Source organism: Rhopilema esculentum, chromosome 5, assembly GCF_057945365.1.
Source record: "Rhopilema esculentum isolate cy_ngs chromosome 5, ASM5794536v1, whole genome shotgun sequence".
Lineage (NCBI taxonomy): Eukaryota > Metazoa > Cnidaria > Scyphozoa > Rhizostomeae > Rhizostomatidae > Rhopilema > Rhopilema esculentum.
The window spans coordinates 4,940,034-4,966,429 of NC_142819.1; the positions used below are offsets into that span (position 1 = coordinate 4,940,034).

Genomic DNA, 26,396 nt, shown 5'->3' on the forward strand with positions numbered 1-26,396 from the left:
TGGCATCATGATAAATAGTGTGCCTTTCTTATACCGATATGATTTATGACGCTTAAAGAAAACCTTGCTCATTGGCCAGGCTCATCAGGAAGCGAATTTTTCAAGTTTTTCTATAAATTTCTTTTTCTCAGGAATAATTCAAAATTAATTCCTATCTTTTTGGAGAATTTTGTTTGTGCCCCTTTTTATAATAACAGAGACCCAAAACAGCGGCGCCAAGAGGTGGGTGCAGTTTTGTACTTCGTCTAAATTTGACAAGAAAATGTCGGGGGAGGGGTGATATTTTGCAATCCACTTTTGTAATATCATTTTATGATTTTGAAACTGCCTTTAGGTAGCCAAAACTAAATGAGTAAAATTTCCCCATGAGTAAAATTTGCGCTGTTTGTTGGTAAAGGTGACCTAAAAAAATCCTGGATATCTTGGGAAGTGCTACCATGAAGGGCAAAACCAACAAGACAGCCATATGAATTACAATTACAATTCAAAACTTTCTCTAAGAACAGCAATTTCGGTATTCTGAGGTACCAAAAATCTTCGAATTGCCCCATCCCTCAAAAAGCCCCATCCCTCGTAAAAGCCCCCCTCCTTCGAAAAAGCCCCCCTCCCTGAATAAGCCCCCTCGATTAACCCCCCATCCAAAAATAATAAAAATAAATTAGTCTCCAGGGGGCTAAATCGAGGGTGTACGCTTTTGATCTATTGAACCTGTTACCTGCCCTTGCAGTTTTGAAAGGCGTAGTTTTGTTGTATGTTGTTGTTGTACATTGTAATAAAGTCAATTCGAGGTTATGCAAAGGAGACTGGACAAATTTTGCTTGTACCCTTTGCTTGTACCGATGCAAATATATGCAGATGAAGCTGAAAAATTAAACCGTGTTCAATAAAAGGTTAGTGAATATTATATTAATGGTTAGCTAAACGCTAGTTAAGTATCTATTTGCCTCTGTAATGTTGTTTGTTCTTGTAATGCTTGTGAGAAGATTATTTTCACCAAAAATGAAATGGAATTTGTTTGGCCTAGTATTTTTCGAAACAACAACTCGATGACTTTAGACTGTAGCTTTGATATTCATCCAAGATACCTTTTGATCAGTAGCCAATCACAGCCCTAATTGCAGTGACAATCTAACAGTTACGTTTCTCTACATCAAGGCAAAATAAATTGTGCAAGCAAAGATTTAGAAAGGACAAAAAGTTTCCAAAATTTGAATTGTCAATATGAAAATGTAACCTGCAAAATCCTGTCAGATTAGAAAGTTAAGAGTCGATCCATTCATGTTGATAGTTTCCAACATGAAATGACATGTATTTTGTCTAATGTGTTCTATGTTATATATTAATGTATTCTGGACGAAAGAAATAAAGAACTCAATTTAGAATGACACACTGTTTCCAATCTCAGTTGTGAACAAATTTAGAAAGTCACTGTGCCATATTTGAAAAAACTTTTTTAATTTGAGCTATATCTGAAAGGATGCCCAAACCATGTCCCATGTTTCGGGTGTGCAAGAGTGCACCCGTTGTTTTACAAAAATTTCTCGGAGTGCAGCTGCCATGGAATTCATACTGGTGTGGTAAGAAGGTCATATATAGTTCTCTGATTTTCAATGTATGCTTTACATGCATGCAAGGCCAGCAATTTACCAACAGTTTATGGAACTGTTTTCCATCATTCAAACAGGATGTGTGCCTCCTAAGAAAGAAGTCTGGGTTTGACAGCATTTGGGTCAAATGGACATTTCTTAACACTTGTTGCAAATTTGGCCAAAATTTGGGATTTTACCAAACCCCACATTACCACATTAAAAATTGATTTTTGGACAATCTTGGACAGAGCTATTGAGACAAAAGAAGAAACACATACCCTCAGGCCTTGAAAAAATTTTTTCTTCCTGGCAGCAAAATACAAAATTCAGGATTTCCTGCGAAGCTTCGAGAAAGTTTCCAGCCACTGAAATTGATATTTCAAGTTGCTTAATTTGTTTAAAAATTTGTCCTAAAAACAAACTGTCACACTAAAAAGAACTAATTGTTGGTCCTGCAGTCTTGATCATAGCTATTCGAATAGGAATCATTTTGTTTATACTGTATTAGATGATCAAGGAGAACGTGATCAAGCATGATACTCATAGTTTGTTTTCAAGGTTAAAGAAAGTAGATCTGAAAATCTATAATAACTTTGATTAAATTTCATATCAGTACTAGCAAACTAGATACTTTATAAGTATTGATATATCTATACATCTTGCTCTGGGTGGGTTTATCATCAAAGCTAGTAGCTCATACAACATGTAAGAATACTATTTTATTTTTCAATGGTTAAAATAAAATTTTTAAATCAGGGGTGGTGCTAGAGGCAAAGATTTAAGACCAAAACGCTTACATTCTATGAAGCAAGTGATGAAAAATATATGCCGATGCCAGTAGAAAAATACGAATAATAATGAACACATCCACACAGGTTTTGGGGCATGTTCACCTTCAAAACAATTGACGTAACAAGATTGGCTGTCTTTAAGTGTTTTTACATATTTAGAATGGCTAATAATGTAAAAAAAAAGAATGAACTTTGTTTTAGCTTGCTGGAATTAAATTAGTAGCTGAATATCATGGACGGAAATTTGGCATAACAGACGCTTATAATACCAGATGATTGAAAGCTAATCTTTATTTTTTGTTAGTAGTGCAGAACAAAAATTATACAGTATGTATGTATATCGCAAGAAAACAGCATTCCATAGAAATATTGTAACATGAATTTAATGTTCATATTAAAATCAAGCAATGGAGATTTCACGCTAAATATTTCCTGGCAAACATCAACAATTTCCTGCAATGAATTTGGGGCAAAAATTTCCTGGCAGCTGGAAATTTTCCAGCCCTGCATACCCTCTTCCCCTTCCCTTTTTTCAAAGTTGGAACATATGTTTTTTAAAAGCAGATTGGGAGGGGGTAAAAAATCTCAACATCATCTTTCCAAGATTATAGACAGCTCATCCTTCTCTTCATTAGATATTCATAAACACCCTAGTCTGACATAAACATGGCCCCTGCATCTTTATTTGAAAAAATAGACCCATCCTTATTGCAGAACCCTTGTTTATCATTTGTGAGCCCTAAGACTCAACAGATGTAGGAGAAAAGTACTTTTAATTGCAGGCAAGCATGGGGAGTAAATAGTGCATTGTATTCTTGCTTCATGTGTAAATGAATATGATTTGAGGAGTTTGACCTTGGAAAGCATATCCATCCAAGCTCCAAGAAGGCTTTATCTTGACCTACAATTCATACCTCTGCTTTTAAGAAAAACATGAAAGGCAACAGGCTTGTACTGTACCCAGGTATTCAAAGTTTGTGCCTATGTATAGATATGTGGGCTAGACTCCCTTTTGCCCTCCATCTCTAATACAGTAGTTAAGGTTATTAGCCCTGGTAAAATTATTTTATAAGGCTGATCATTTAATTGTTATCCTTATAGGAAGATGAAAACAGTAAGTTATGGAGACCAGGCTTATGAAGTGTTGAGAAATGATTTATGTAAAGAAGATTTATGTGATTCAGTAGAAAACGAAGAAGAGAAGCCAATAGCAGGTATGGAATTACAGGGTTAATAAAATGGGTGTTTTACTTGAAAAGGTTTTTTAATAAGCTACAATGATATCTTCTCAGTAACTATCTTTATAAGTTTTTAGCTTTCTTTGTTTTAACACTTCTTTAGGCTAACTAAGTTATTATGATTTCATTTATCAATGTGCATTTTTACTATGGTTTCATTAAGGTTCTTATAATTAGATGATTTAATGTATTTTATATTTGCCTTCTCTTTCTGATCCAGAGACCCTTTCTTCTTCATGTGCTGTTATTACTAAAGCTTAGAGCTTCCCAGCCTATTTGATAAAAGAACACTGAAACATTGTTTTCTCTTTTTGATGTCATAATTTTAGCTGCACAATTAAAATAGAATTAGTGGACACAATTTGGCGTCAGTATTCCTATGCAGCTAATTACTTTTTTTAAGGGAAAACATGGTTACTTGAGATCACAGTTGATAAGTGGGGTGTATGTTTTTGATATTTCAGTTACTTCACTCTTCAGTTCTTCAATCTAATTAAAAAAGAATAAAAGTTACAAGAGCCTAGCGTACCAATGTATTGTCTTTACGAAATTACTGTGTTATATGATGTTGGTTTCATCCTCTGGTCTCCTGTCATCACCCAATCTTTTAAAAGTCTCAGCTACTTGTGGGTGTAGATACATTTCTACTGCTGTGCCCTTTTGCATTTTTTCTTGGTTTTATGTCTGGAAAGAGGCCTTTAGTTCAAAGAGTGATGTCAAATGTTTTTAATTGCTTCTTTTTCTTTTCTAAAAGTTATTTAGAAGTAGGGGGGTCAAAACAACCACCACATGTGGCCATTGTGAACTGGAGGTGGTGCTGATTTAGTTTAAGGTCATACCCACAGGACGCACGATGCTCTATCCTCAAAGGCATGGAATGTACACTCCTGTAGATTTCTGCAAGATTGCTTGTTATTTCAGGTCCTGTAAAGGAAAAATGGAGAAACCATGCTGGATTTTGGTAAATATACTGTTTATCATATTTTTACAGTTGAGATATTGATTGGCTTAATGGAAAAGTTAGAATTGAGAATTTTATGAGAAGCTGAAAAACTTATATACAGAAAAGTAGAAACATTGCATTCTCATCCAAAACTCCTCAATGTAGCAATGTCAATTTACAAATCTCAAGTTTATTCTTCTTTGGAAACTCCTCTCATATTTGTTATGGCACTCCTCTTAATTGGCATTGTTCTCTGGGCTAAATCCAATTTAAAGTAATTTGCCTCATCAACAACACTATCCTTGAAAAGTTTCCCCAGTCTTTTCCGTTGTGTTGCTGGCCTATCCATATTTTACTGATTATTCCATATGCATTGCTCTCAAGTGATCACAGATATAACACTTGATCTCTTGTTGTGATAAATGTCAGAAACATCAAAGGCTCTTTGCATGCTCACCTTTTCCAATTCTCCGTCTCAAATTCATGTCCTTCCCAGAGCTTGTCAACATTGGAACACTTTCAAGATCCACATAATTTGTCTTTTTCAAAAGTAAAATGAACATACTTGATATCACCTCCAACTCTTCTTAACCCTTTCCCCTAACCTCTCCCTAACGTGACTAACTTAAAAGAAAGGGGAAATTTATACCCATCTGCCTAGTAAGTGTAACATTAGAGTAGTTTGGTTACTTTGAATGGTTTTTGTTTTTGTTTGAAAACTTAAACTGCTAATCCTTCACATTTCAACAGAAATATTTGCATTAGTGGGTACCTATCTTTTATTGTTTATTGCATTAGACTTCTTTGCATATTTTGCAATGTTCCTGCCTGTCTTTGACCTTCATTAATGTAGGTACTGTCAAAGCCTTTCTTATTTAGACTCGCCAAGTCCTAGTTTGTATACATGTATCCACTTTGCAAATGCTTCAATATTATTACACAAATGAACATTGTTTTTCTTTTTCAGGATTCTTGGTCTCACAAACAATTTTGCATATGTTGTTATGTTGAGTGCAGCATTTGATATTCTGGCTAGACAGTTAGGCCAAAAGAAGGTAATTTGATTGCTGCTCTGTTTTGTATTCAATAAAATATTTGGAAAACTTTGTATGGTACTGTAAAGCAAGGTACAAGTTCAGGGATGATTCTAGCCTGGGGAGTCAATCACAGAAAAACGGTTATCACAGAAAATCCCGGGATAGTAGCATATGGAAACTATATATTGATAAAGTTATGGCTTTCTGAGGTGACATTGAAAATGCTGGAAAAAGCAGACCATTAAACATCGGTCCCTAGTAGGAGCTAACCAGTGTCTATATAGGTATTGATAATGACTAATTAAAAGTTATACTGAGAACTATATATAGAGCACATGGGTGGAAACACTAACCAATAACCAAAAAATCTTCTTAGAAAATTATGGGGAGGGCAATATTAGGGGCCAAAAATTGGCAGGATTTAGATGTCAAAGAGTATAAAGCCTGGGCTTATAAAGTATAATAACAAAAATATTTCTTATTATCGTAAAGTCAGTTCAACTATTATCACAAAAAGCTAGCTCATGCAGCTGCCAGAATGTCCACAAAGTAAAATTGTCTTCCTAATTCCACCAAGCCAAAATTGTCTCTATAAAAATTACAACCCTTTGTGCTTATTACCTTTTCCACTGGCATACTTTGTGTGAGGTCACAACAGCTTGCTAAGGACCCCGCCTTGAGTCCAAAGTTAATTTTTGATCCATCAACTTTAGCAAAATTGTTGCAAACTTGGCATATTAATTTTCAAAATTTTTGAGCATTAGCTGTACTTACTCACGAAAATGTGTTTGATGAATACAATGCCCACGGAACATTTCACAGGCAAAAATATACCACAGTTTTTTTTGGCCTGCATACAACATCGTTCCCTGACACTGAGTTATCTTATGACAAAATTTTGCATTTCCTCTCAATATTGAAGTTTAAATCCTTTCTAGAGAAAAAACAACAAATTGTTAATTTAATTCTGTGCTTGTGCCTCATGGCAGTAATTGTTTGAATCCTCAAATTGATAGCTTGACTGGCTACAATATTAATTCTTATTAGTAAAGTCATTTTTTTCATTTTTGTATTGCAATTACAAATTGAATCCTCAAATTGATAGCTTGACTGGCTACAATATTAATTCTTTTTAGTAAAGTCATTTTTTTCATTTTTTTATAGCAATTACCAATTGAATCCTCAAATTGATAGCTTGACTGGCTACAATATTAATTCTTATTAGTAAAGTCATTTTTGTCATTTTTTTATCGCAATTAATGATTATGAAATTTTCTTTTCTTTGTGTTTGCAGGATGATATGACAAAAGGATATCATTGTAACCCCCACTCCACTGGGGTAAGATGCTTACCATGAGTTGGTTTAATTAATGCTCGTTATTTTCAATTGAATTCGAGTTACTTCATTTATTCAATCCTTCATCTTTATTTTTTTTCTAGACTATTCTTGTCTCTCCACCACAAACCATTTAGTTTAAAGAATTGAAATTTCCCTGCAGACAACACTGCAGTAACTTTGTAATAAGTTGTTCAACATTTGAAGATAGTTATGTTTTCCATAGATCATCCTGTTAGCTGACATTCTGCCAACATTACTCATCAAGTGGACAGCTCCATTCTTTATGCAAGCAATCAGTTATAAGTAAGTGTTGCCTCCAATCTACAATCCAGGACATTTGTTTTGCATCTCCCTGCCTTCAGTTCAATGGAAGTATGCTGTTTAGATAGATAATACGCTTCAGTATTGGATGAGGCTGGGGTAGATGTAATTGTATGCTACTCAGGTTGCAATCAGGGCCGTCGCTAGCGGGAGGGTGTGAGGGGTGCGGCATCCCCCCCCCCCCTAGAAAATTCTTGTCGGCAAATTTTCTAAAAGTATAGTTAAGCAAATTGAAGCGATGATTGACTAACGAGAACATCCTCTTTGATAAACAAAATCAATTGCGTCAAAATGCCACACCCCAACATTGAAATATCTTATGCCACGCCCTATTTTGTCGGCAAATTGGTGACTGGTACCCCTCAAAGTGAAAGTGCTTAGCGACGGCCTGGTTGCAGTTACATTCAACATCTACCCAGATGTATTTTACGTCATATTTATGCCTCATAAAAAGTCAACTAAGGGTTAACCAAGCAGACAGATCAGCAGACTTTTGTACATATTTTGGGGCATTAAAATCATTTGATATTCTTGACTGATTATGTCTGATCAAGTTGATTATTTAGCAGCTGCATTTCATTATCACTAAAACAGTTTCCACACTTGCCAATAAGTGTCACCTGGACATTCTTTCAATCAGTATCAAATTACATTTGTCTCTTCAATGAATAATTAGCTCCTTATTGGTGGTGTATCTAGCTGACGAGTTGGAGTGAAACGCAAAATCTCCTAAGGGATGGTTGGAACCAATAGTGTATCTTCTCTACCTGTTTCCAGGCGATTTCGCTGACCAGCCAACGAAATAGGATTTACACTCTCATGACTATAGTGAGGCCTTCCAAGAGGTTATTTAGTAAAACGAAGGAACCTTCTGGTTTTAAGGGAACATGAGAACTGTCGGGAAGAGGGTTGTCAAAGTCACATACCACAATTATTCTTACGATTTATTTGCCAAAATGATCTTTACCCCACAAACCTATCAAAGAAGCGATTAGTATATTGTCGAGCAGGGCTCTTTATTTTCGTTATCTGAAAGGAAAATGTTGATTAGAGCTTTGACTTGTTACCAAACTGGGCCTCATATCATATTTTGATTTTTGCGTTATATTATCAGTGTGCTCGTTAAAGAACATCTCCTAATACCATAAGGAGTACTGTTTGAATGAGTATCCAGTACGCGGGATAAACCAGCTCATTTTCTTCTAATTTTCAGTTTCCGAGTTGCGTCCGTCGTCCTGTTTGCTCTTGGGAGCTTCCTCCTCGTTGCACTTTTCAAAAATGTTTTCCTTTCTATTCTAGGTAAGAATTTCTTAAGCTTCAGTATTTTAATGCTTTTTATTCTACAGAAAATATTCCGATTGTTTGTGTTCGATGCTGGTTAAGTCAAGGCCTGAAGCAGTTCTTTGCAAAGCTGTTGCATATCGGCTTCTATTTTTTCTCTCCGATTAAACCCTAAGAGCTATTTTTATTCGGATTGCTAGTTACCATTTTGAAGAACTAGTTGATCCATTCACATATGCAGGCCTTGCCATTGAGGAGGGCTATAGCTCTTGCTCTCCTCCGAGCTCCCTTCAAATTACTAGGAGGGCTGTTTACTACTCTCTGCTAAAATTCTTATGGCCAGGCCTTTATTTGTATTTTAATTCAACTCTACTTTCCGAAGAAAGTACTCTTTCCTTCTTTCTCAGTTGCAATTTTCTTTTTTCAAGACTAATGGAACTTGTGTTGGTATTCAACTGTTTTGATAAACCGTTTCCTAACCGTTTTATTTGGTAGCCCTTTTTTCTAACCGTTTTATTTTCTAATTTCTCAAGTCTTTCCCCTTATGAGCAAGAACAGCAAGAAATTTCCATCTTGTTTGTTTAATTCTCTTGTCTGTTTTCTATACTTTTACCCCTCACTGCATTGCGATTCCCATTTTTTTTATTCTTGCATGTTTCAGGTATATTCTTACATGACTGTGTGTCCTTGCATGACTGTATATTCTTGACAGAATTACTGTTGATAAAATTATATTTTTTTCTCTTGCAATTCTCTAAAAATGTCAAAGATGCCGTTGAATCTAAAAAGCTAGTTTGGGGGCATTTATCAGTCGGAGCTCATGGAGCTCTTGTAGCCCACCTACACCCATATGCAAGGACTTCAAGATCAATAGACCATTATTTGCCAATCCATCCCATTATTCAACCTACCAAATATTAGTCATGAGTAATACAAAATAAAAACCCAGTTATATGTAATAATTATAGGGGTCTGTAACGGTGGTGTCGATTCTTGAATGTTTGTGCGTTTGAACAGTTAATAATGGTAACATTGTACCAATATATCAATTTTGCTTAAATCTACAAAATCTTATCTTTTAGGTGTTGTATTTGCAAGTATCAGTTGTGGATTTGGAGAAATAACTTTTCTAAGTTTAACTGCGCATTTTCACAGGTAACCTGATGACTTTAAATAATACTCACCATGAAAAATAATCAACCATGCAATTTAATATCTGCTCATTTTGTATTATTCATTAGTTCCTTTAATTTTTGCTTTATACCACCATATATGGAAAATAAAAATCTTTTTAAAAGAAATAAGAGAGCTTTAAAGTTATATTTCGACTGGGAACCTTTTGGGTTTCTACACCCCTTGTAGCTAATTAAAGTTCACGTTTATGTCCCTAATAGTATGATTTTCGAGAATCTAGCCGTTCTTATATCGATATAAACAGTTCAAACATTAAAAGTCTTTTGGAAATTAAAACAAGGTGGTGACTAGAATATTGTTTATTTTTGAATTTTTTTGAATCAATAATTTATATTTATAATATAATTATAATTTAAAAACATAATTTAGATGAAATATATTTTTAAACATCTTTTCCAAACAAAGCTTCTTTACAGCAATACCATTTTTCTGTGCTGTATCAATCATAAAAATTGAAGATTCTCTGCCTTCCTCTTTCTAGTAATACCGTATCCTCGTGGTCTGCTGGTACAGGTCGGTTTTATTTTTTTCACCTTTCAAGCCTTTTTTCTGTCTTTCATTTATCATTCCCTCTACAAAAATCTGCTGCCTCAAGCTACAAAATTTACACTTTTTGTCAACACCTTTGTATGAATTTAGATATTACACTTTAGAACACCTAAGCAACTTCTTGAGAGAAAAGCTGTTAGGCCCCTCTCACATGAATATTTTAAAAACCGGCTTGACAAAACGGCAGGGTATTGCACAAGTGCATTTATCGCGAATTCAAATCAAAACAAACATTACGCCAAATAACTAACGAACTAGTTTCATTTTACATCAGGTATGTAAATTTATGTTGGTTTTTTGGTCTCGATTTGAGACTTCATTATATTGTGTTTCTTGAACGAAAGTCCCAAGGAATCAATCTTCGTGAGGATATCATTCTTGCTCATGAGGAAAAAGTCGTGCATTGTGCAGATACCAGTCGTGGTCAAATCGATAGTCAAATGGCACCGAATTCATCAAGCATGAGTCGCAGAATTTTACTTTGCATCTCAGATAGCAATTTATTTTTCTCTTTGAATTTCATTTTGCCCCGATTTTAAAAGATTTCTGCTCACATGTGGATTTCAAGTCGACGTGACATTTTAGACCGATCTGAGCAACTGAATCGAATTCAGGTCGACCTCAGTTTTATTTTGCCCTTTTTCATATGAGTACTTTAAAGGCTGGGGCTGGTCTGAGTTTCAGATCGGCGTGAAAGGGGGAGAGGGGGGGGGTCTAAGTCTGCTTAATCTTTTTCGTGCAGCTTTAAGCTATACTTCCAATTTCGTTTCTTGAAACGTTAATCGCTCTTATACTGGGATACTACTGTATGCATCGCTTGCTTTTTCCTTAGATTTTGCTCGGCTCTAGAATCTTGAATGTGTTTTCGATGTAATATAGATAATGATAACTGCTAAATTGACTATAGATATATTGCCATTGGTGCTACCAAAGCTTAATTTTGCTCTGTACCCCAAAAACAATTTGTTCCTTATGCAAAGCTGTAGCTCTTTTTTGTGTTTTATTTCAGGAGCCGCAGGGGTATCTGCTGCTTTTGCATATGCTGGCATGACGACAGTAGGAGTGAGCCCTGAAAAGACTTTGCTAGTCATGCTTGTTGTCCCGCTTTTAATGGCGTTTGGGTATGTAACAGCCATTTTGAGCTTCAGTTTCAGTTCTTTTTCTAATTTTTCTACATAAAACTATTGATATAATGAAATAGCCAGTACCTCAATATTGATATTCCTCCCTGAGAAATCATAAGGTTTTTATTGTACGACTTTTCACAGGATGCCTTCTTTTGCCAGGATTCATTGATCTATTTTATATTAGAAAATATGCCCATTGCTTTAAAAGGTCATTTAAGAACCTTTAACACTGTAATTCCCAGATGTACTTTTAAAACAAGAGTCAAAGACACTTATTACTCTCCAAAACGTTACTTGTCTATTTGCAGTAGTCAATTGGTAATTGTCTACATCGGAAATAGGAAATAGGAATAGGAAATATTCCCCCAGATTACCTTAAGGCGAGAGTAACGAACTCATAACGTAATAATCATGAGTCGCCCATCTTCCAAACACTTCTTTTTTCGCTCTAGAATTCGTATCCTCTTGATATTGTTTCATTATCATAAAATTTGCCATTATCAACCAGTTCTATTGCAGATATTGGGGGCTTTTGAAACCAGAAAATAATTTTGATCATACCTCATCAACATCTTCGAAATCGTTTATAAAAAAGCGCACAAGTGATGGTGAGAATATTATTCTTTTGAAACATATTTTTATCAATGAAGCACTTACTTGTGTTATTTATTTTCTTCTTTTAGATTATCTCTTCTCTGTCTACAGGCAAACCTCTCATTATTGGAATACTGATAATATTCCTTTAGCAGCTTGACTCATATTACTTTTCTCAATATTATATTTCCCTGTCTTAAATTAGTCACCATTTCTCCATGCTGCCCTGACAAAAGGCTTGAGGAAAGCCACCGATGATCACACTTCACTACTCGCCAAGGTTCCTCCGCAAGAATTTGCTACGTTGTTTTCCATGTTGCCTAACACTGCACCATAATCTTTAAAAAATTTTTGATTTTCCAATGCAGCAGTATTCATCATTATTAAACAAGCTCTCCCTAAGGACGGCTAACAGAAACTTTACAAGGGCTCTTAAGTATTATTGTACTTTTATAAATTGAAGTGTTAGAGTAGCCGTGCCTATCTTAATGGTAACGTCTTTGTAAATATGCTTTTGCTTAGCTGTTCCCTTACGGGTTGTTTATAGCTAGATAGAAATGTTGTCTAAGGTCGATTGCATTTCAGTTGCTTTGAAATGCATCCGTAACACTTTTGCTATCCAGTTTTCTGTTTTGCTTTCTGCCTTTGTAAGCTGTCTATCATTAGCGGATCCACTGTTCGGGTTTTGAGCGAGTTATTATTACTGATGATTTTTTGACACCAAGATCAACGTACCACTTTTTTTGCTCAGATTTTAAACTTCCGTTTTTACTTTCGTCTCTAGCTACTGCTTCTTTGACGTTCAAAGAGAAGCTTCAGTTAGTTAAGGTAAGCATTCCAGGAGAAATTGAGCATGCAGTTTGTTTTACATCTCTTATTTTTGATATTTTGAACGGTAAGCCAGATTCGCACCAATAACTTCAAGTTCATTGCTTTGATTTTTTTGCACAAACTGTGGTACTTATTCATTTTAGCAATTTTTTAACACAACCATCGTTCAATGCTACTTTTGCAAACCTCAAAGTTTAATTCTTATATATCATATGTTAACATCTTGGACATACTATTATTTGCCTTATAGATTTTATATTTTAATATGTATGTCTTATTAATCTCGTGTCAAATCCCTTTACAATAGCAACTGTTCCTGTTTGGTTTTTCACTTATATTGCTTTGTCATTTATATTTTTTCTTTTCTGACTAATAACAAGAAAGTTTCTAACTAATGCGACAATATGAGCGAGAGCAGCTTCCTTTGACTCAAATGCCCAGCTCGATATTGCTCTAAAAAGTTTACATAATTTTTTTTAAAATATCAAGATATTGACTCACAATGAATTAACTCAAGGTTTATTGTTATACCATAATTTATTTTGCAGCCGCTTGTGAAGTACATGATACCGTTGTTTTTTGTTTATTTTGCGGAATACATTATAAACCAAGGATTGGTACGTATCTTATATCATATCATATCATATCATATCATATCATATATCATATCATATCATATCATATCATATCATATCATATCATATCATATCATATCATATCATATATCATATCATATCATGTCATATCATATCATATCATATCATATCATATCATATCATATCATATCATATTATATTATATATCATATCATATCATATCATATCGTATTATATCGTATTATATTATATTATATTATATTATATTATATTATATTATATTATATTATATTATATTATATTATATTATATTATATTATATTATATTATATTATATTATATTATATTATATTATATTATATTATATTATATTATATTATATTATATTATACTATATTATACTATATTATATTATATTATATTATATTATATTATATTATATCATATCATATAATATTATATTATATTATATTATATTATATTATATTATATTATATTATATTATATTATATTATATTATATTATATTATATTATATTATATTATATTATATTATATTATATTATATTATATTATATTATATTATATTATATTTTATTATATTATATTATATTATATTATATTATATTATATTATATTATATTATATTATATTATCTTATATTATCTTATATTATCTTATATTATCTTATATTATCTTATATTATCTTATATTATCTTATATTATCTTATATTATCTTATATTATCTTATATTATCTTATATTATCTTATATTATCTTATATTATCTTATGCTTTATAATATCATACTTTACTATATCATATTATTCTAATCATATTAACTTTGTTAATTATTTTATGTTTTCTTTTATATTTTGCTATGTATTCTATTTTATGCTTTATGATATTATTTTTCATGTTATATTATATCATGTTTAATAAATCTAACGGTTTTAAATTTCAAATCACACCAAATGAACCCAAGTAATTAAACAGTAGATCAGATCTAGATCAAAGCAAAGATTGCAACGATTTTTTAGATTTAGCAACATGTTTGATAAACAATATGAAGTATCATTTTGACAGTACAAAGTTTTCTTTTCTTTATAAACAGTTTGAGTTGTTGTACTACCCGAATTCGACAATGAACCATGCGGGGCAGTATCGCTGGTAAGTTAAGCATTCAGCTAACGGTTTTTTTGGTAAATTAGAAACTAACTTTAATCATATGAAACAATATCCTATCAATCTTGAATGACAGCATTGACTAACCTGGCTGCTAACGTAACAGGTCTGAAAAAGGATAAGGAGAATGCTATTGTTCACGACAAAACGTTTTCACATGACCACACTGACAGCCTGCTACAAACGGACCTTAAGATTGCTGAAGTCTTGAAGAAATTTAGGCTGCAAAAATTTGAGAAGCCTGTGAAAGGAAGTAACGACACTGGAATCTTTGTAGTAGAAACATTACAAACAGTTTTAAATAGGATTGGGGAGACAATCAAACCATCTGACTTGAATTAAACAATGAGAAACAGCGTACAAAGTAACAAGTACTGCAAGACGCATTAAAGACGGCAAAAATATCTTGCCAATATATGATCTTGCAAAATCTCAAGAAAGTTACTGAAAGCACCGTGACATTTTCCTGTGACAAATACTAAGACTCCAACCGATTTTTCTTCATAAAACTTGATTTACTTTCTTCTACCATAGATAAGACTGCAGAATTGCCATTCGTAACTCGGTCTGATCACAGCAGCTTGGACGAGTGTCTAGCTTATCAGAATTCAGGTTTCACAAATATTTTCTTAGGACAGCCTGGAAGCTAACAGTTGATTACTTGAGTTCCTTGAAATGTACCCCGCTGGACAACACACATACACACACATTCACACACACACACCATTAAAAATACAGGCACTGTAAGATTAGCGAGCATTGATGTTGATACTCAAATTCGGGATATTATAAGATTGAAACTATTTAGGATGTGTGCAGATTCAGGGAAAAGGTATATCTTTGAGCAGGTTATATCTCTATTTAGTTACATTACCTAGAGATCAATTAAGGGGATAAGGGGGAGATGAGGAATATGCAGAGTTTAGTTTTATTAAGAAGAAATTCTGCTGAGAGACTAAGTATTGTAAGAAGAGGTAGCCCGTTTAAGGTTGTGCATTAAAATTAAAGGATCTTGATAACTGTATTTAGACGAATTAGATTTTCTAAAACACCCTTGTTCTGCAAATATTGAAAGGTATTTTCTTTTGCCTGAAAATTTACTCTTTATCCCTCACTCTAAATTTGGTTTTTCAGAACTTATTATTTACTTACATTTTCACTTTTATGCCAATTCACGAATACCCTCCTCCAACCAAGAATCTTTTCCTTTATCTAGATCAGATTTTCAAAAGCATTGTTTGTTATAGCAAAGATAGAGGATGAAACTGAGTAGCTTGGTTAATGGCACTAATGACGCCAGCCTTAAGCAGTTTATTAGCTGTCTTTTCGCTCACCTAATATCCGGCTATTGAATGAAATATGTTAAATTATGCTATTTGCGCTAACAGAAATGATGATTTGAAAAAAACATACGGAGTTTTAAAGTAGTAAATAATGATTAAAATTGAAACAACAAGCTGGTTATGGGTCATAATGACATGACACTTGAGGTTTCCTACAGTCTTACACCTTCCCACTTCGTATTAATTTGTGATAATTTTTCAAACCATCCTCTCCAAGCAAGAGTAAGATATATAATAAAATTAATTTTGTATGAATTTTGTTATAGTCAACTGTTAATGTTTGCACAGTCAATCTCTACGAATAGGTTTTTTTTTAAAAAAGTGAAATTTTTTTCTTTTCCTTTGATTCACGATCTCCTACAAATAGATACTCGTTCTATTGTCCTTTCAAAGTTCTTGCTACACCTTCCTGCTTAATACACCACCCCTTTCTTAATAGATTTAGAATATTCTAGACACCTCCCCGTTATTATCAAATCTCTACGCTTGTTGTTATATGAGAACTGAAAGTATTGAAGCTCTACGAATGATATTTCTTTTGTATATTCATGTGTTATTACTGAAACGTGAAATCTAGCAATAGACCACGCTAATTTACAATTTTTCAAACGATTACCCCTTTAACATTTTAGGCGTAACTAAGCTATGTCGTTATTCCGCTTAGGCCAAGAAACTTTCTTGAAATCTCGGATCTCTAATGTCAGTGTTATAATGAATGTACTTTCCTTGAAAACGTCATGACAGAATCAGCTTGCTATGACATACTTTGTAGATTATCTTGAACAATTTTACTTTTAGGCTCCAGTTTTGCTATCAGTTTGGTGTTCTTATCTCACGATCGTCAGTGAATATTATCAAGATCGAGAAAATCGAAATTTTAGCAGCCCTCCAGGTTTGTGGAACATTTACTGTAGCTCAGCGATCACTTCATTGATAATAATGAAGCCTTTTACAAACGTCTTCGGGTGCTACAGAATATCGAACGTGCACAAATACGCGTTTTAACCCCCAAATACTAAACTTTACGCTAATAGTTGTCCAATTTGTCATCCACGATTGGGGGTTTCCTATATGTTATTAAGGGATGGTTTTAGAGAGCTTGCAGAATCGCTGCTGTACCTGTTATTGATTTCTCTCAAATTAATGTTGAAGGGGGATTCAAGGACATTGCATAATATTTTATGCCAATGCTTGTGACGTCTGCACGATTGGGATTTTGTGCAAAATGTTATGAATTCCGCAACACTTTTTTCTTGAGTTGGGTAAGATAGATAAGGGTATAGATAAGGGTATACATATGTGCTTGTTCAGGAGATTCTTCCTGGCCAAAGTAATGTTCTTTGGCGATTCTTCTCGCTGAAGATGCCTGTGTTTACATGCTTTACTATTAGTCGATCGTATCATGAAAGGTTTCAAGTATCTGAATACAAAAAAATGTATGCTAAGAATTTCTTCAGCTTCAGATTAATGTTCTCGTTTATGCACTAGCATCACACTTGAAACATGCCTGCCTCGAGTTTCCAAATCTTGTCCAAAAATGAATTAGATATTGTTGCTGTAAAACACGATTACTTTTGAATTAAGAGATATTCCAACGGCTAACTGTAATGTGTATTTAAAAATCTTTTGTTCTCTGCAGTTTTAATTATAAAGCGAGCAAAAATATATACAGCTTATATCTGATCTCCTCGGTCAACAATTTAAGATACGGCATTTCGCCTTTAAGATTCAGATGCTCCTTTGTGCTTTGGGATAGAGAGTTTGTTTTCTCAAGACTGTAAAGAAGTCTTAACGCCCAGCCCGGATTTAAATCAGGACCTTCACTAATTAGAGAAAAGAGAGGCGAAATTACACTTGATTTCTGTAGATCTAGCTTCTCTTCCAAGCAAAACTTTCAGGTTTGATACACTGAAATACAGAGGAAAAAGACTAGAACTATTCCATCGTTTACTCCAGGTTTTTGACGCCAAACTTGATGTTGGCAGTTTAGTGTTTGGGTGTCTTTGTTGGAGAGAATAGCTCTCAAAGTACATTTGGAAGTTGCGCATTTTGGCAGGATTTTTCATATCTAAGGGGTCAGACAAGACAAGGAGACATATTTTCTCAAACTAGGAGCCTTTTCCTTAGAAAAAACAATCAAATATATGCTATAGAAAATAAATAACAGGCCGAGAATTACTTTATTTTTATGTTTTCGTTGGCTTGTTATTCCTTGGTTTTATTTTTAAGGCTGAAAACTCAATGAGATTCAAAGTCATTTTCTGTTTAGTGCCCATAAACTTTTTTTCTAAGTCAGCTTAGATTCTATGAATTTTTGCTCGAAAGAACTATTTCGATCTACAACTGGGTAAATATATTTCCTAGCATAGTGTTTTGATCTATGTTCTGACGTTTTGTACTTTGAAAAGTGTTAGACGAAAATCTTTAGTATAACTCAAAAGGTTTGCTTGTTTCAGAGCCATTTTTAAATTTTGTTCCACGAAAAGATTGTTAGAATTATTTTTGCTAGGAATAGATTGTTTTCCTCATTTAATCTCTGAAGTTGTCTTTTGGACACGAAATTTTTTTAGGATTTTTAATATCGATTGCTAGGCATTGCTGCATAGAAAAATTTAGCAATGAAGTTGCGGAGTTTGATCACGAGAGACAAAAATTCGAATAAAAGAGCTACGCCCTTTTAGAGCTACGCCGAGAGCATCTTCGCCCCTTTTCACTTTTTTCTGTTTGGTTTTGAGTGTGCAGAATTTCGTTAAGTTATTGTTTCTGGAAACCTGTACCCTTTGATAGGCAAAAGCGATTGCTTAAAGAAAGCCTTTTGGTCAAAGTAAAATACAATGTGGAACGGAAAATTTTTTAATAGTGTTTTGCATGAAAAATGAAGAAATATATTTAAATAAACTCATTAATGTTTTATGTTTCCTGGGGATATCTTTGACAAGAGCTCTATATCAGTGAAGGGTCAAGATGTATTGTGTGAGATTGCAGTGGCTTTGAAACAACCCCTCTTGTATATTTCGAATTGCAACGAAAATATCGGATCGAATTTAGAAGGATTAGAGAAGGAGTGCCAGCTATTTTTCTGTGATTGTAATTGATTGTGATTGTAATTGATTGTGATTGTAATTGATTGTGATTATAATTGATTGTGATTGTAATTGATTGTGATTGTAATTGATTGTGATTGTAATTGATTGTGATTGTAATTATGTTGGTTTATTTTTGCTGGTTTTGCTATGACATCGCCCTTGAACAAGACACTGCTTGTCAATATTATCTCGTTGAAGCTACATGTTTTATTTTTCTTGCCTCAGGGATCGATTCATGGAAATTTTTCAAGTAATTAGGCCTATCTCGCGGTGCATTGCCGTGATTGTTCGTTCGGAAGCGAGGCTGCAAAGCCACACCGCCCTTTCGAAATTGAATGCAACTCATGTTTTAATGTACAAAAACACATCTTTACGGTCTATGAATGTTTTGTAGAGTAACTTCCACGACAATGTCTTAGAAGAAGCGATTAATCCTTATAAATCTAGTACCGACAAAGCATCACGGACGGCCGCAATTGAAAATAAATTCACAAGACGAGACCGCCATTGTGTCAGGGATGAAATCCAACTTAAACAAATATCTATTCATTTCATACACTTCAGCCAAGGATAGGATCTTTCTACACTGTTTGTTAATAGCGAGCAAGGAATAAGGGGGGTCACTGCAGCTCTAGCCATCAGTTTGTGTACAGATGAAACCACATAAGAATAAGCTTGTTTTGGAAAGATTTACATAACCAAGACAATTGCTAGATAGACTTTTGATGGATTTTAAAAAATCTTTCCGGTGAGAAATTTCATTCAGAGATTTAAAGGCAACAATTCTTTGAATTTGTTCTTTTAACATTGCATCCTTGGCTCCCTGTTGCTTTCTTAATGTCATAAGTTAAAATAATTTTTAATTGTGGTAAGTAATCTGTCTTGGGGAAGTGAACACTCCTGCTTAAATCTCATCTTTTTGAAAAGGAACTTTTGATTTTTAAATAATCCTCTGAAATTTCCTTTTCGAAAGTCTTTTCAGAATTCATGCTGCTGTTATTTCGAATTCTCGTACATCGTATTGACTAAAAATGTACAAAAGAGGATTTGTGAAAAGTTCAAGAGATCAATGCACGACCTTTATATCTATGGAAATATCTAAAAGGGATTCCATGTCTAAAAATACTTCAATATATAAGTCTTATCTTTCTTCTAATTTCTTTCACATGTTTTGCTACAATGTTTTGCCAATTCCAGCTCTCGTTTTTAGTAACTTACTTTGTATGCAATTTCTTAGTGTGCTTATATTTATCTTTTTATAGTACATCAACTTCATAGTTCTTTTACTGGAGGTTTACTACCGATTTATTCCGAGTATCTGGATCACGTTGGCCATTGGACTGTTCGAAGGCCTTCTTGGCGGAGGGGTTTATGTCAATGCTTTTTACAGAGTTGCCATTGAGGTAAAATATTATTCTTTTAATCTTAGTTTCCTAAGGATAGATTGACATCAGCTGAATTCTATGCATGAATTTAAGTAGTTGGGTGAGTTCTATGATAAGCGCTTGGCGGTTTCATTGATTTGGTTTTCTAGCTGCCTTGACATCTGAACACCCATCACCTACTTCTTCAGTCTTCAATTCCTATTTCTATCATCATCCTTTGCTATATATGACGTCACTGCACATCGGACATGTCATGTCAAGGGTAACGCAGAGATTTGGTGTTAGCCCCCAAGGGAAGGTTTTAATTTTTAGCTTGACATAAAACAGCAGCTAAATTTGCAGTAATTGCACCGTGTATCTCGTAAAGTACTTCAATGTTTGAGAGATCTTATGAGACGTCGAGTGGAGTTGTGTGAGTTAATGCGTGTTCTTTCCTCGTGTTAATGTTTATTTTCTGTTGTTGTGAGTGATTTCGTTGTTTAAACTGGATGTAGTCATGTCCTTTTCAGCTACAGCAGTAGAAAAGGTGGAGTTTTGTTATGACAAGACTTTTCCATATTTTAAAAAAACTTTGCAAGGATACATGGCAGGCAACTATTAACCCAAGAGACAAAACTCATTATTTTTACTTGTCAGTTTATAAGTATATCTAATTTAAATGTTTTCCTTGACCCAAAAACACTGATTTCAACTTCACTACCGATATAACAGTGATAATTCAAATTTTGAATATTGCCAATGTTCCCACCAATGTCAAATTTTGAATGTTGCCAAATTTTGAGGCAGCTCTACTTGAATACCTCCGTAAGTTGAATGGAGAAGGGTTGAGGTTTTTCTTCAAATCGATAATCCATTCACCTCTCCTAGTCTTGTCGAAAGATACTTTTTGGTTGAAAAAACGATTACTGGCTTTAATAGTTAAAGTTTCTGTCATACTGTGTACTTTTGGAAGTTGTTATCATATATTTATTAAGCTGCCAGGTAAGGTATGAAGTACATCTTGTTATAAGGTATGCAGGACTCTTTTGCTTTGATGCAATTTTTTGTCGCTTAATTGCGTACTCCCTTTCACGTTTTTAATTTTACTACGTCAACCGGTTTTATTTCCTGCACACACCTTACCAGAATTTTAACGTATGTCTGATGGAATGGCTGATTAAATAAATTTGTTTCACAAAAGATTCCCGCAGTCAGTCTTTCTGCTTCTAGCATGCAGAGGGTAAAGTATATCTAGGCCATGTTTTCTGTAATTGCTCAGCGGTGTATCTTTTTGGTTTCAGGCAGATCCAAAATACCGTGAATTTTCAATGGGAGCTGCGAGCATGGCTGATAGCTCTGGTATCACATTAGCAGGTGCATTGTCAATGCCGCTGCATTCATACCTCTGCAAATTTGCAAAAAGTCCCATATAATTACACCACCCTTTGAGCAATGGCATAATCTAATTCCTTAATAAGCAACTACTTCGGAGACGTTTTGGAGGAAAAATTTCGATGGGATGTTTTGGAACGTTTTCGGTGGGATTGTGAGGGTAGTAGTGGATATATTTCACTATGTTCTTTTTAACTGACACAAAAGCTTGTAATGCACTATGAAAATTTTCACTATCAAGCTAGTTTTTCAAAGACTTGTTCATTATTCTTCAAAGTATTACATCTTTGATAAACTACGTCGTTTATGGGCGATTTGTAGCCATGAATTTCTAATGGGAAAGATGAATTAGTTCTGAATGGCAAGTAGTCGTTTATTAAGTAAGTTTTAAGATTACTCGGAAGCCAACATAATTTACTAATCAAATCTTTATTTTGAAAGAAATTTTGTTTGATTTAAGGTCAATAAATGTTATCAGGCCATTTTCCCCATTAGATATTTTTTAGAGAAAAGGAAGATTATTCGCAGTCCCTTTGATAAATGATTACTCTATTATAACCGCCACAATCCTTTCGAAGGGTTTTCTCAGTGCCCTGCTATTATTTTTCAATGTGACTAGATTCCTTTTTTAAGTTATCCCAGAAGTGCTTGTCGTATAGAGATTTAAATATAGTGTAGTTTTTGAGAGACAATTTGCAAGAATGTTTTTCCAATGTTATGACGGATTTCGAATATCTGAAATTAACGAACCCAAAGATAATTGTGAATTGTACGAATTTATCTTGATATGAGAAACATTTTTGTCATTTTGTTTTTGTAAGTGATAAAGTATATGATCTTAATAATATATATTTCATAATAATCGTTAGCTATATAGGAAAAGAGGCTCAGAAGAATCTTCCTTTCCTTGTAACAGCAAGATTGATATTGAAAGCAATATCATCAAAGTAAAATATTATAAACAAATTGTAATATTAAATTATTATATTATTTGTGTGGTTATTGATTGTCTTTCCCCAATAATCTTTCTAAATCAGCCCTTTGTAGGCTCTTGGCTCTCCTTGAAAAACATTACCCAGTCTTATCTCTTTCCAAGATATATTTTCCCCTTGCTATCGAGCAATCAACAGCGCAAAGTGACGTCGTTTTTGTATTTCTCTGATTTTTTAAGATTCAGTGTAAATTTTACTGTTTTTTACGTGGTATCATACACTACTAGATTAGCGAAATTTATCACGCCTACTATTTGTTTGATTTTAAACTTCATAAATATTCTCACTGTTGAAACAACGCCTTTTTGCTATATAGTGTTAACAGGAAGATGTCTTAGTTTGAAACAAATTTGTAGTGAACACTTGAGTATTTATGGAAGTCCTAGCTGATATTTTAACAAAATCAGCTTTTAACTTGTCTCCAATTTAAAGCCATATATGCGCTTCTTCCCATTACCAATTAGCTGCTGTTCAAGACTGTCATGCCATTAATACCTCACCAATTATTACTCTTATCTAGGCAGCCTAAAATGCAACATGAAATGTATCATTGCATTGTCTGGCATCCCACCTACCGTTAAAACCTTGATGAAATCACCGTTGTAAACAAGCAATGCTGGATTTAATTTAATAAGAACTTTGCAAATTTTTAGGATCTTTGAATTATTGATTTCAATAGAGACCTGAAATTTTTTATAAACATGCATTTTGTATTTTCTGGGAATAACAATCTGTATGAATTTAATCCTAGAGGATAAATTGAAATGAAATAGATTCAGTAATATCATTACTTTTTTATGAATCGATGAATATCTTCATCCTCTATTCGCTGGTTTTTCTGCACTCTTCATTGATCCTACTGAAATTGAAACAGTGTTTCTATTAATTCTGCTACAGTTTACATATACCAAAATCTCGTTTTCAAAATGAGATTATATGTAAAGCCAGTTATCTTTTTCGCTACGTATTTGGTGTTTAAAGTTTCAATGTTCTCGTTTTTAATCGAATAATGCAAGTGGATTGTTTTTATTGCAGCAGTGTTTTTACCAAATACAAGTAGATCTTATTGCATCATGTTAGACAGCCACCCCGTTTGTACCATTACTAAAGCTCGGGTGTAAGGGCGTTAAAAGTTAACAGCAAAGATCATTTGCATGAAATATTAATTGTTCAGTAAATAAGATCAAGTATTGAAATGTAACTTGACTTTCAGTTTGATTAAGATATAAAGTGAAAGTAACCTAGTCTTTAGGATAATAAAGGCTCAAAAACAAGATATTGTAGGACTAACCAATGCATGATGGTCAAATGGCTTTGCTCAGAGTTCGCAACAGTTAAAGAACTGTACACTTTCAAAAAGCTCCCAATTTTGATATATTTTCATATTTTAAATGGTCCATACACAGTCGGTCTCGTTGAATTCACAAATGAATAATCCTCAATAACTGCAGAAAACAACATCGACAATGACACAATAAGTTAAACTTGATAAATTAAATCTGCACGTAGGAGGAGGCAGGGACCGCGGGATTGAGATGTGGGGGTTTACCCCTAAATAATTCCAAAAATATAGTTAAAAGGCATACGATAAATGATCTTGATCTAGAATTTTACCATGCATGCACCCAAAGAAATCCCCCAGTCTGCAATAGGCTCTGCCGATCCCTGCAAGTGAAACCAATTTTTGCATTCAGATTCGAAGAAGCTAATAAGTCATCCTGACTTTCGAGCGCGTATAGATTCAAATTTCAATGCCATCCCTTCACATGTATGCAGTCAAACGAAACGAAAATAGTTCCACTGCCACTTGTGACTCTCTTTTCCAACCTACGAAGGAATTCTCCTACATATGATTCAAATCACCCGCGGGAAAACGCGCGAAGGAATTATCGAAACCCTTGGGGAATTACGCCATGCCTTTTTCATCAACACTTTAGACTGGAAATCGTTCGTTCAAAATGTTTGGATATTGCTGTTTTAGTGAACAAAAATGCCAAGAAAAAGATGACCCAAAAGACCAAGGTGACCTAGAAAAAGAAAACCAAGGTGAGCTCTCATTTTCCCCGAAGCTCATTGCACCTCATATTACAATAATTGTCTTCGTTTAAGGGTAGAAACCCACGTGGTCACATCAAAGATCTGTGAACAGAGTAAGGCTTTCTTTTCGGATGCAAACAGGATTTGTTGCCTTTAAATTCCAATTCGAAGCTTAGAAGATGGGGTTTGGTGCCCCAAACAATTTATCTTCTTACATTGATCATGACCATAAAATAGAGAAACACGGGTAATTAATGAGTTGAGCATTATTTTACTAGCAAGTTGTGAAGTTTATCCAGCCACGTGTAAACAAGGAAAGCACCAAAATTGTTTAGAAAAGCAATGTTTCTAAAAACTTTAAATTTTGAAAAACAGGAATGAATTAATTGATGCACTTTCACCGATTTTTTGCAGTTCCAGAACTATTTTACCGGTATTTACATTGCAAAAATATTCATAATTGACGACTAGAAATGCTATAAAACTAAAGGAATTAATTGTTTAGATCATTAAATTAGAAATCAGTTCCTTTTGGCTACATGGTGTAAGAAAGTATTTCGTAGGATGTAACAGGCCTATAGTCAATCCAAAAAATAGTTTAATTTGAGAACACTTCTGTTGCAGCCACTTGAAAAGAGCAAAGAGGGCAACGTTGTATGTCTTTGTTCTAACCAGCGTTGTGTAAAAAAGGAAAGGGGAGATGTCATTTGAAATTTGCGATACGATAGGGCTTGAAGTGAAGTGAAAGTGTTGTAGACCCTTTGCGTGGTCGGATCCTTAATTACTAAGATCCTTAGTTGGTTACATTGCCAGGAATAAACAGGTATAGAACGCAGATATGTATGCAGAGGGTTGGACTTGCACCTGTCAGATTTTTAAGAGGTTCATTTTTCCATACAGCAGTCTGACTTCCAAGGCTAAACTTTTAGAACTGTACCCCTGCCCTGAAGTTCTGTACGATGTTATCTAGATGCCAGAACAGAAACTGAGTGAGGGTAAAACGTGTGACAATTTTTATTCTTTATCTTTAATTCAAACTCCTTCATTGTTGACTGTGGCAGCTGTTCTTTTCCTTTAGTGGGGTTGCTTCTGTAAAACTGTCAGCATTGTTCTTTGGGGAAAGGTGGGTAGGACTAGTAGTATTCGGGAAACAAATTAAATATAAGAAAGCACAGCGCAAAGTGATGGGGGTTTCAAGTAATTTTGGTAGTAACTGCAGGAAGGTAAATGTCCCAACTCACCCTTGAGTTCTTGTGCATAGGGTTCTGAGGTGATGGACCCTTCCGAGAGCCTGCCACTCAAGTCTTGGACAACTATTTTTGTAACTTGTTTTTACCTCAGAGAATTTACTACGCACCCCATTCAGATTGTCGAGTACGGCATCCAGGCAGAATGGAATTCTCAAGATACTAAACGACCACAATCCAAAAATTCTGCTATTTATTGTTAACTGGAATAAATGACTGTAGCTCCGGGAGGTATGTATGGTATGAAATCCCTTTCGAAAGACTTCCGTTTCAAATACCATGATTTTTTCAACCTAGGGAACGTTTTTTTTCTTTCTTTATTT

The 26,396-nt window shown here is 34.1% G+C and overlaps 1 protein-coding gene across 1 annotated transcript; it reads left to right on the top strand.

Annotated features, from left to right (window-relative positions):
• Window positions 1-677: 677 nt before the first annotated feature.
• On the top strand, window positions 678-23,573 carry LOC135689381 (battenin). The gene is made up of 17 exons (XM_065206579.2): window positions 678-890; window positions 3,482-3,594; window positions 4,540-4,579; window positions 5,529-5,616; window positions 6,893-6,937; window positions 7,161-7,240; window positions 8,472-8,557; window positions 9,622-9,694; window positions 10,215-10,246; window positions 11,292-11,403; window positions 11,929-12,017; window positions 12,788-12,831; window positions 13,383-13,451; window positions 14,542-14,597; window positions 16,754-16,847; window positions 20,304-20,444; window positions 21,707-23,573. The coding sequence occupies exons 2-17, from the start codon at window positions 3,486-3,488 to the stop codon at window positions 21,836-21,838; spliced, it is 1,290 nt and encodes a 429-aa protein (XP_065062651.2). The 5' UTR covers window positions 678-890; window positions 3,482-3,485; the 3' UTR covers window positions 21,839-23,573.
• The last annotated feature ends 2,823 nt before the right edge of the window (window positions 23,574-26,396 follow it).